General features: G+C 36.9%; 2 protein-coding genes across 2 annotated transcripts in view; both read left to right on the top strand.

Moving 5' to 3' along the window:
- LOC114664624 (CD276 antigen-like) overlaps positions 1–12,214 on the top strand; it is a 233,561-nt gene that overhangs the window by 11,661 nt on the left and 209,686 nt on the right. The gene's annotated exons all lie outside the window — the stretch shown is intronic.
- Positions 1–12,214, top strand: part of LOC114664322 (hippocalcin-like protein 1) — a 52,005-nt gene that overhangs the window by 13,335 nt on the left and 26,456 nt on the right. The window contains exons 2-3 of the mRNA XM_028818402.2: positions 2,029–2,193; positions 2,986–3,267. Coding sequence (XP_028674235.1) covers positions 2,098–2,193; positions 2,986–3,267 — 378 coding nt within the window. The 5' untranslated portion in view covers positions 2,029–2,097. The remainder of the gene's footprint in view (positions 1–2,028; positions 2,194–2,985; positions 3,268–12,214) is intronic.

Genomic DNA, 12,214 nt, shown 5'->3' with positions numbered 1-12,214 from the left:
GGACAGGAAGTGGGGGTGGTTTTGGAATGATTTGTCGTTGGAAAGAGTTATTTGATTCAGAACTGTTTTGACTTGAATACCAATACCAGCCCTTAGACCTCTATACCAGTACCATAATTTTAATACAGATCCAACAATATTCCCAAGACCCAGTGGTCCTTCTGTGATAGTTTTTACTCTGAGCCTGTGAGATTTGTCTCCGCCAGCATGATAGACTTTCTGCAATCATAATTGCTGTCACTGTTGCTGTGACAAATTAACCTGCATTGGTCATACAGTCATCTGTGCTACACCTACCTGATTATCTAGCTTCACAAAGTCCAAAATTACATTACAGATCAACTTGACAGGCATAATCAATATCCCTTTGGTGTTTATATGATTGATAGAAGTATTATCAATGCATTTTGTGTGTAGTACCAGTAACATTCCAGAACTGACCATTCTTTGACCATGTAAGATCACCGGGAGACCTGATGCATTCTATTCTAGTGGTGCATATGGTCATGTCTATCTGTACATCCTGATTTTTTTTTTTTTTTTGTGTATACTGGACTGTTACTTCAAGCTGTTGTGTTTGTGTTTTTTTTTTTTTGGTCGTGTGTCTATCCTTTATTATATGTCATAATTGCTTTTGGGACAGCAAAGATGGAATTTTAGGATAAAAGCCAAAGAATCGAGGCCATGGCATAATACCTGAGGAAGGGAGAGCTATTAAAAAAAAAAAAATCAAGATAAAATACTTTATTTTATTAGAATTTCTTAATTGAGTCATTGATTAGCAATAAAAGCTTTGTATCATTTTATTATGCCTATATTTTTCATTACTGGATTAGTAGGAGCTTGAGTTCTGGCTGCATCAGGTGCAAAGCAGAGACCAAACTTTGATAGAGCACCAGCTCATTAAAGAGCACTTGCATACATACCCATACTTGTTTGTACTGGTTGAATTGAGAATTGTTGGTAAACTATACCTGCAAGTATAAGATGTGAAGGAAAATTGGAATAACTACAGATACCCCATGTCTATGCTGGTTAACACTGGAAGCTGCAAGTTGGACCACACTGGAAATGTAATTGTTCTTGTTGTTGTTGGAACTGTGAGTCATCATGTGTACCACAGTGCCACCTTTCTGCCCTTATCCGAATAAAGTCTTTCATTTAAATATGGAACTCAGAGCATTTGTTGCACGAAAGTTGAGGTAAAACCCTTTTGTTGCAGGCATATCTTTTATTTATTTCTTTTTTGGTTGTCTGATAAAGACTGACACACAACTGTGACATATAATTTACATAAGTTGTACCTTTTTTTTTTTTTATTTTATTTTTTAAAATTTTACTTTCATCAAGTTCAGAGTTACTTTCAACAGGTTCCATGAAGTGTCACAGGCTACAAAAATACCTGGGTGAATTAGTACCCCAGCCCTATCATTGACTGTTTCACTGTTAACAGTTACACAAACTTCTTAATTTGTTGTAAATTCCTTTCTGGTCTTTAGGCTATAAAAGATAGCAGCAGAACATTTTTCATGCGTGGGAGCAGTGATTTGAAATTGCCCTGCTGGTTGTCCTATATTTAAATAGTTCTGTATGTTTAAAGTGCAGGCTAATTGTGTGTGAGGAGGAGGGAGCTGATGTGTAAAAGATGTTAATTGGAGCCTGTTTCTCATTCACCCTTGATCTCTGCCTTTCCGTCTCCAAATTGCCTCTAATTAGAATAAGATGATGTTCTCAGGGTGCTTTGAGAAGTCTAAGCAGGTAAGCTATTATAGACTAATTGCGGAAACTAGAGCTTGGTGGAATAGAATCCCCAAAAGAGAAGAGACTTGTCTACATCACTATCCCATTGTTTGCTCTAAAGGATAGTGCTGTCCTGGTTTTTTAGGAATATATGTTGAGCAGCACTTATGCTTAGTATGCATGAAATAAAATGAACCTTCTCAGTATTATGTGAACATCTACCCCAGGCCACTAACCTGAAGCTATTTGCTTGAAAGGTTGCTAACCCTTTGTGCTGCTTTGTTGCAGGTCCATTCTTCTTCTGCTATTGCTTCTGTTTGGGTGCTCATTCTGTGCTTTCCATAAAGTAGCAACACCATGGGTAAGCAAAACAGCAAGCTACGGCCGGAGATGTTGCAAGATCTGCGGGAAAACACAGAGTTCACAGACCACGAGCTGCAGGAATGGTACAAGGTGGGCAGTGTATTCTCTCTCCATATCATTTTCTGTATATCGTGGCCTACAGTCAGAATGAATCAGTTGTTTAATATGCATGATATATAACAGGAAAAAACTAAAAGTGTTTCTCCAAAATACAGTGAAAGATGTTACAGAAGCAGTGTTTTTAAGAGTTGTTCCGTTTATAGGATGCTTGTTCTCTTAACTAACTTCCATGGTAATGATTTGTTCTTTTAGTCATTTGTAAAACTGCACATGCTCCCCCCATCTATCCACTGTATAATTCAGGGTCATGGGGGTGAACACCTTGCCCAGTAACCCTGAATAAAATTGCTGTTCATCACAGGTCACACCACACTCACTTATGGATTTAGACTTGCCAGCTAGCTAACCTGCATGTTTTTGGGTTGTTGGAGAAAAGCCAGGATACCTATAGAAAGCCCACTTAGACTTGGGGGGGGGGGGGGGGGGGGGGGTTGGGTGCGGCATGCAAAATGGTTCCTGGAAAGGATTTGAACATCATATTCTGGTTCAGTGAGGCAGCACTACGATACCTAAGAACCAAATTATGATGCTGAAATGGTGGTACTCCTTGACACCTGAAGAATTTGCATCACTCTCAAAACCTAAGTCAATGAATTGCAAAATTCGAAATGACTAACTTCACAACATATGCATCTGTTAACTGATGAACAGCACGAAGGCAACATGCACTGTGATATGCAATTTAGGTACTACCATCCTAGCCCTATGTTGGCTTCTATTGACCTGTCCTCTTTACAGTTTTACTTTTGTGTTCTCGTACAGGGATTTCTAAAGGACTGCCCTAGTGGAACACTGACAGTTGAGGAGTTCAAGAAGATCTATGCCAACTTTTTTCCCTATGGTGATGCCTCAAAGTTTGCTGAGCATGTCTTCCGTACTTTTGACACAAACAATGATGGGACCATTGATTTCCGGGAGTTCATCATTGCATTAAGTGTAACATCCCGTGGCAAACTGGAACAGAAACTTAAGTGGGCTTTCAGCATGTATGACCTGGATGGGAATGGCTATATTAGCAGGGAAGAAATGTTGGAGATTGTGCAGGTATGTATATTACAGAAAAGGTACAAGTATTTGACAACTAATATTTCTGATATGTTAGCCTGCAGTTTGAGATGAATACTGAATAGGGTCAACAGTTAACATTCTTACACATTCCTATGTTTAATACTCGGCAGTCTCCTTTCAGACAGTTAGAACTGGTGATGCAGCAGTTTCTGGGCTGTCTAAAGCAAAATGTCTAAAGCAATAGAATAATGAGATTTTAGGGCTTGCTGTCATCATAAACAACCACTGAGTATTAGTTGTGGGGGTGAGGCATACCTAGCTGCAAATAGGTCTTTGCTAAAGTGGTTGATGTGGTTGAGGTAATTGATAATTTTTTTTTAATTTGTTTGGCTGTTGTAGCAATTAGTGGAGAAAATGCTTTTTTTAAAAAAAAAAAAAAAAAACTGTTGACCGATTACTAGTGTGACCCCACCTTTCCTAAACCTCTACACTCACTCACTCACTCACACAACGTCAGTTTAGGAAACTTTCATTTGATGTAAGCAGTAAACCACAGTATCCACAGAAAAGCCCATATAAGCACTGGAAGAATGTGAAAACTCCAGAGACCGTGCCTTGACTGGTATTTAAACTCTAGATATGTGAGGCAGCAACACTAACACTATCGCCACCATTTAGCCCTGTAGCATAACTAGTAAATACATACACTATTATTGTTAAAACAATTTTTGTTCTAGTATAGGTGCATCTAATAAATTTAGAACATAATAAAGTAAAACGAATAGCAGTTAAACTAGAATTTAAATAAGAAAATATCTGCATAACTATCCTATTACAGAGAGACTAGATAAGGTAAACTTGTTTGTGTTTGTTGTTCTATATAGCTTCTAGGAGGGCAATACAGTAACCTGTTTATATGATGGTAGTGATAACTAGCCCTGGGGAAAGGAAGAGGGAAGTAGTAAGTCTATTCTTGGGAAAACAAGTTTATTTTTGAATGTTTGTGATGGACCTTTTCCTGCACCATCTCTATATCTGATTCTATGTGCTAACTGGTTGACAGCCAACAAATCTGGTAGGTTTATCATTCTCATTGGTCATTGGGGTCATTATTATAGTAATAGCATCATTAAAACTCTATATATTTTTGACTGTTGACAGTGGTAACCTGTTCTGAAAAGATGCAAGCCAAGTTTTAAAGTAAAATAGCAGTGTTTTATTGAGGGTTAAGATCTCTTCATTCCAGTAGTACATATTAGAGCATTTAGCTGAATTTACAAGTTAGTTCATAAAGCCAATGTCACATTACGTGACTTTTAGTCGTGGGGTATGTTAGATTTGCCAAACAGAGTTGCTGAACTTGTCAATGTGCTGTGTCAATTTAAATGGCTGAAAATTGCTGCCAATATGAGAATTACCAGCTAAGGGCTAATCTTTAAGTGCAGTCTTTCTCGCACCATTTTGTGACGGCCAGTGTGCTGTGCTGCCTGACGGAGATGGTATTGTTCGAAGGATCAACAAGTTAATAGGTATTGCGAGTTCAGCTCCAGTCTTGGCCCCTTTTTTTTCTTTTTTTATCCATTCTATTTTAGCACATAAACATGGGACATCAGACAAATTAACCTTTGTTTTGTGAGGTTAAAAACGCATGTTCCTCATTCCTCGTCAGTACATCATATGCAATGTAATTACGGATGAACATTCATTGTTTGTCAGTTGTCATGCACATAAAGCCTATATATATCATGACTAAAGACAAAATCTAACTTGTCTGTTGCAGACTAGTTCTACTGATGTCGCTTTAGGTGTTTGGCTTCACGGAAATGCACCACTGACTTGCTAAGATTATGTAAATGAATGCAGTGACTAAAGTTTGCTGGAAAGGCACTTAATTTCACATGGGCTTAAGTTGATTTTGGCCCTGTTTTTCTTAAATATTTTATATTTACCTGAATATGTGTTTTGTGCTGGTTAGAGCTGTGAGCTTTAGTTTACTAAGCTATACTTTTGTTTCTGCTGACATATAGTACAAGATGTAATGTATGGTTTTCAATTTTGACATAGCAAGACTATGACCATATTGGAAATTTATGCCGACGTCTGTTACCAAGTCTTCAGTATCTGAGTACTGGAAAGATAGGAGTCCTCTCAATATTCTATTAAATGTCATATTCCTGAATCGGCTGTATTTGTTTAACTGCTCAGGTAGTGCCCTACTGTTTAAACTGTCCAGTGATTGCTGAAGTTAATTTTGTCTTGCAGCAGGAAGATATAATTGCAGGAAAAAGTGTCTGTGCTAATGGTAGAAGTCAATTGAAGGTATTTATTCACATGGGCAACATGTATGCTATCTTCAAAGGTATTTCAGAAATACAGAACATATTATGATGACATAATATAATAGCTCCATCCTGAAGCTGGAAAGATGTTAAAATGCTAGTTTTTACTATTGAGAATCCATAATTTAACTGTGTCATACCGACTAACTGGGCGGTAGCTGGCTGTATACATGTAGCAAGATTAGTAAATGGTTTTTATTCCTCATTTAATCCATTATTGAATCCTTTTTTTTTTTTTCTTTTTTTTTTTTTTTTTTTGTTTCTTGTAACTCTGGTTGTTCCATTAACACCCAGGGGCAGCATGATGACATAGTGGTAATGCTGCTGCCTTGCAGAAAGGAGACCAGGGTTTGAGTCCTGGGTCTTCCCTATGTGCAGTTTGCATGTTCTTCCTGTGTCTGCATGGGAATAATGTAGTGCTTCTCTGTCTCCGTATTATTATGGAAATAAGGCAAGTATCGTAATCTGCAATACCATGCCTTCTCACAATGGCACATGCAAGATGTCATTAGAGCAAAATATACTTCACACCCTTTGCATAAAATATTCACATGTACAACATAGTAAAATGGTTTCAAGTGTATTTTTAGAGTCAACCATAGCTGCTAATTTATACATCTCTTTATACTTTCAACATTTATTTACCGTAATAACTCTTGCTGCAGGCAGGAGTCAAATCCTGGCCTTCCATGGAGTGTTAAAATGTTGGACTCTTGTTTAATAGTGATGCTCAGAGCACAAATCAAATCATGTTTTTTAGGTATAGTTAGAAGCCACATGTAAATTTTAACATTTTATTTATTTTACCGAGGTGTCAGAAAGAAGTCAGGGAAAAAAACGTACAACATAAAGAACATTTTGCCTGGAACCAACATGTACTTTAGGTTGTTCACAGTTCCTGAACCTACCAAAGATAAGTTCTCAAATTTAGGTGTTAGCAACGTTTTTGCCAAGTATCTAATGGCATCCAGCCCAATGTAGGATTCCCAAAAAGAGGGCAACCATGTGAAGAAGACGTATTGCTAAACAAAATGTTCTCTGCATTTCTGCAAGAATTTGCTTAAATATGATTGCTTCCTTAAGTAGAGAAAAGTGCTAGAGTGATTGAAATATATGGCAGTTGCTTTTACAGAGGTTGTTTCACAATGTGAAAAATTAGCTCCAAAATGAACTGTGCTCTGTTGTTCTCAGGAACTGTGTGTTTTAAATACATATGCAACAACAGGACCACTAGAGTAAAAAACTAAAGAGTGAAAGTGGGAAGAAAAAGACTGGGAGAGAGTAGTTAACTGTGATGGCTGACTCTGGAGAAATGTGTCCCATTACTCAGGAATTCCATGTTCTGGAGCACACATATATAGTCTAAGCAGAATGTTTTAGTCTGCTGTACAGATGGACAAGTGAAACTATGAATATTTGTCTTTAAAAGTTTTTTTTCTTTTTGAATCATTTTAGAATTTGTTGTACACAAATTTACATAATGCTTAAAATGTATGAAAAGTAATATCTGTTATTTTGTAAAATTACACTTATAAACCATGGTACTGTAAATGTTTCAACATTTAAAATGTCATTTTTGATCTCTGAAAAAGAGATTTTGCAGATTGACTGAACAGTGACTTTCCGTATTACTAAAACACAATCACAATTTGAAGATTATGTACAAAAGTGCAGACTATGATTTTGAGGTAGGGTGTAAGTACATAATGGTAGGGTAGCTTGATAGTGCACTGGGTATCAATGGCACCTTAGAATGTAATCCTAGCCTGGAAACTCATTGTGGAGTTTACACATTCTTACCTACAGTATACAGTATCTGTCTGTTGGCTTTCAACCAGATACCCTCATATTTCTTCTGTATTGCAAAGATTTGTGTATTAGGTTAATTGACAACTCTAAATTGACCTAGTTTCCGTGACTGTGTGTGTGTGTTTGTGTGTGTGTGTGTGCATGTGCACAATGGTTAACTGGGACTCTGCAAATGGTTGCTTCCTACTCTGCACTAAATGTGGCTAGATTGGGCATTGGCACCCTTTAACTCTGACCAGGATTAATTTGTTACATGGATGGATGCATGTTCAGATGAGCTATACCTTTAAAATAGCCCAGTCTAGTTGAATGTTTTCCAACTTTTCACTCTTGAACTGTACCATGTAGGCTTGCTATGATTTTTCTACTATTATGATAACAAATAAATGTCATCTGTCTGATCACAAGAGCATGTATAATGTAAGACTGTCCGCCAAGAATAAATCCAAAAACAAGATTTTTATCAATACATTTTTACAACAAATTAATTTAGAATATTTAGTGACATATGTTAACGTTGTTTGTGTTCTTTACATTGCTATCCTGAACAAATTACTGTGCAGTAGGATAGCTAGCAGTGAATATGAGGACAGTGAGTGACAGTGCTTAAAAGAAGCTTCTCGCTATCTCTAATACCTACAAGATTACATAAGAGATTTTTTTTTTGCCTTCTGTCTGGTTAGTACTGGGATGGTTATATACTGCATGCTGCTGGACCAAGTTGGCAACGATTTGTCAAAGCATACTGTACTCGACAGCTCTTGTCAACAAATGTCTGCTCGAAGACATTTGAAGTACAGCACAGTTGGATATTATATATTTTAGAGTATGTTCTACTGGATATTAGTTTTTGACCAGTGGATTATATTTATCAGTTTTTGACAAGTAATGTTTAGAAAACACAGTGCAATTTGTCAAGCTCAAAAAACAAAATTTAAAAAATGACTGCATTAGCAAAATATGAAATATTCTTATTTCATAATAAGAGCAGCATCTATCGTGATCCTAGAAATCCTACTATACTTAAGAGCCCTGCACATGGCCCTGGTATGGAAGCTGGCTGGCTGTGCTGCCTAACAGGCTGCCACTCCATGTGAACACTGACCCCTGGCTGGATGACGAAGAGGACTGCGATTATGGATTATAGAGTTAAATTTATCTTGGATTTAGTCTGAGTTTGCAAAATGCAAGGATTATCCTGAGGGCCAGCCAAGGCAACAGTTTGTCTTAACTGTAGGATTTCAGAATGTTGACATCATGTTAAAGTTTTAAATGTACAAGTGATTAGCAGTTCAGTATCTTAAGTATTTGCCTCCCATTTTTTACTTATTGACCCATTGTATTTGCTGTGTTGTACTGTGTGTCACAAACTTGATTAATCTACTTAAAATTAACTTACTTATTAATCTCTCTGTGCTGTCCAAGTATATAAAGCTTGGACTTGAAAAGTGGAGTGTGCTTCTGCCCCAGCTCGTATATCTTCAGTGAAAATAGTAAAGCATGAAAGACACACAGTACTAAAGAGCTTTCAGATGCTACATGTACAGTACATTTTGGCAGCTTTCCACTCACTTCACTTAAAATTGAATAAACAGACTAATGTGCCTTTTAGATAACTGATTGAGTAGAGACTGTACAGCAAATAAGAATAATTTTTCATAAATGCCTCCTATGTTACAAAAAAGACATGATTTTATTTAAGGATTTAATGTTTTTCTAATCCAGTTCATATTAGAAAATATGTACAGATTGGCCACAAACTGCAAAACCAGTCCATTCACAATAATAAAAAGAGGGTCCTTTCTTGACCAAATGGATATAGACTATATCCGTCCTTAAACAAAGTGCCCTTTTCACTTCATGTTTATCAGAGTTTTGTCTTCTAGTATAATCCTCAAGCCTGTTTACACTAATTTGACACAGTTCATGTTTGCATACAGCTCATCCTCTCAAAATAATAAAACATTTTAGATTTTTCAATATCATGGTGATACCTCATCTTCTGTGTTATGTTCATTTTCACTACTCTCTTGTTGATCTTTACCATCTACCAGAAATATAAACTCTGAATTGTTTTACACAAATAAGAATCGAGAAAGGGAGATGTTATATTAAGCAAATATGAAAGTAGTGGAAATGAAATCCAGCAGCTGTAGAGCATTCCATAGGTAAAGACAAAAAAAAACATCAAGCATGAAACAGCTTTGTCTGGGAAATAATAAATTTGACAAGAGAAATTAATAAACTGGGTGGTAGGAGTGTAGCTTCACAACCCTGAGTCCTAGGTTCAAGTTGTAGTCTGAATAAATGACTCTATGGAGTTTGCACACTCAACAAATCCCGTGTATCTTAGGTTCTTACTGTTTGTAGCCTTGTTTTTCTTCCAGATGCCAAAAGTGAATATATTTGTATATATTTGATGGAATTGTGAATGGACATTAGCCAGATAGAGGTAGTGTGTGGGTGCAGGCCAGTCTATTGCTGGTCATACTCCTGCATATAGAGTTAGCAGCATTCACCATAAGGCAGAACCTAAAATATAATACTGTACTTTCATATACAAAATATAGGTATTTTAAATATGCTTTATATGAATGTTAATAATGCATAAAAATGAATGGGCTTGCTCAACAAGGAAATTGATATAATAAAATATAATATGCAGTATATAAACACACCCAAACACCCTGTCCACAGTATCAGGTTACCACTTTGACAAAAAACAAACAAACAAACAAAAAAAAAACAAAAGGTAATGGCTGGGTGGAGAAGTGCAACAGAAACTGATGGTTATAGGTCTGGTAAATACCAAGCAGTTTTGGCCATAGGGATTTTGTTTTGTTATTTTGGACCCTTATATTTAGTAGATGAGAAATATTATGGTGTTGAAATTTCCACTTTAAATTTGACTAATATGCACATATTAGGCATCCTTACAAAGGATCTGATATGCATGCCACTGACATACATCATATACGAGGGGGGACCCAAAAATAACCGGGAATAAATAAATAACCTAACAACAACAAAATTCCAGTTATTTTTGGGTCCTCCCTCTTCCATGAAATGTTAACGGACACCTACTAGCAATCAAATTTGACACCATTTTTATTATCTAACTACTAGACAATTTACAGCGGAAGATGACTAAATCAGTTATACTGAAATGACTCCAGTAGTTTCTGAGACTCTCCAGAGTATGTCTATTTACATACAGTAGTAGATGGCTTAAAAACAACCAGTGTGAATAATGTGGCAATCCTCACAGGGCGGAGAATGCTAGCTATCTTTGGACTTTCTTGTTAGACCAGCTTCAAGGAGGGAACCATTACATGTGAGCATATGCTAGACTACTGGATCTTGCCTGATAACACTGAAGTTGATGCTTATTGACTGAATAAAATACACACTTTTTTTGAATTCTTAATTTGTTCTGAAAATAATCCTGGGGAAGGTGTGTGTGTATGTGTGTATATGTATATATATATATATATATATATACTGTGTGTATATATTCATATTTTTGCTTGTTTTGAAAGCATGACTAAAATTTTATTTTTTCTGTGTGATATACAATTGATTTAAAAAAAAAAAAAAGTACATAAGAACTTGATTTGAATAAATGTTGCAGTGTAAATTTTATTAAAAATTTTATCTATATATATAATTCACTAAAGCAGCTGACCATGGCAGGCAAGATGCAAGACAGAGCCCCGCCCGCCAACATAATTCACTAAAGCAGCCGACCATGGCAGGCAAGACAGAGCCCCACTCACCAACAATTCACTAAGCAGTTGTGCGCGCGCGCGCGCGCGAGAGAGAGAGAGAGAGAGAGATACACACACACACATACACAAGACCATGCCAGGCAAGACGGAGCCATGCCCACCAACAATTCACTAAGCAGCCATGCACGCCGATGGTTTCTGCACGTGCTCAGTCTTTCCCTGTGCATTCCTTGTGCAGCGAGCGAGCGAGCCAGAGAGAGAGCACGTGACACACACACACACACATGAGGGAGAGAGACGGCTGGACGCATAAGGCAGAGAAGGCAGTTAAAGAATGCACCGGGCTTGATTTTGTTTTCACTTCTGTTTACAGCGATCGGTTCATAGCGTGCATTGTTGCAATGTTACTTTTCTTGGTGGTTTATTAAATTATGGATTTTTCAAATGTTAATTTTTTTTCCCTATGCTTAAAACTCATTAAAAAAGTGTTTTTAGCGAGCGGTTCGTAGCGCTATAGCATGAACTCTTGCAGTGTTAAGTTTTCTGTTGTTGTTTTTACATTTAGTTTACTATTACGCTGTGCATTCTATGGTATAATAATCATCTATCTATCTATATCTATATATAATTATAATTCACTAAGGCAGCCAACCATGGCAGGCAAGACAGAGCCAGTTTTCAGTCACAGACTGTATGTTGCTCTCTCCAGAGTTCCATCTTTTCATTCACTCAGTCGTATCCTCAAACCCACCCCATTTGGACAACTGTGTCTTTCAGGAAGTGTTCACACATCAATAAATAATTATGCAGCTTATGCTACGCCGCGTATTGGCTATTAGAATGTAATTTTTCAAACAGTTGTCTAATAAAGGAAGCATGTGCACAATTGAGCAGGGGAAGTGGTGTGAGTTGTTTACCTCATGATGAGGAAACTGTTCTTTATCATGCTCTATGTTACTACATTTCAGGTTTTGAAATGAAAAGAACTCCATCAAATTCTATTTTTCCACATTTTAAGTTTATAAAGATTTTATTTCGATCGGAGGGGTCTGCAAACCTTTTCCAAACATTTTCTACATTCTCCAGTTTCTACTGGAGCAATTATAA

The sequence above is a fragment of the Erpetoichthys calabaricus genome, chromosome 14 (assembly GCF_900747795.2).
Source record: "Erpetoichthys calabaricus chromosome 14, fErpCal1.3, whole genome shotgun sequence".
NCBI classification, from domain to species: domain Eukaryota; kingdom Metazoa; phylum Chordata; class Cladistia; order Polypteriformes; family Polypteridae; genus Erpetoichthys; species Erpetoichthys calabaricus.
Note: the sequence above shows the minus strand (reverse complement) of the source record. Positions and strands in the feature narration are given on the sequence as shown.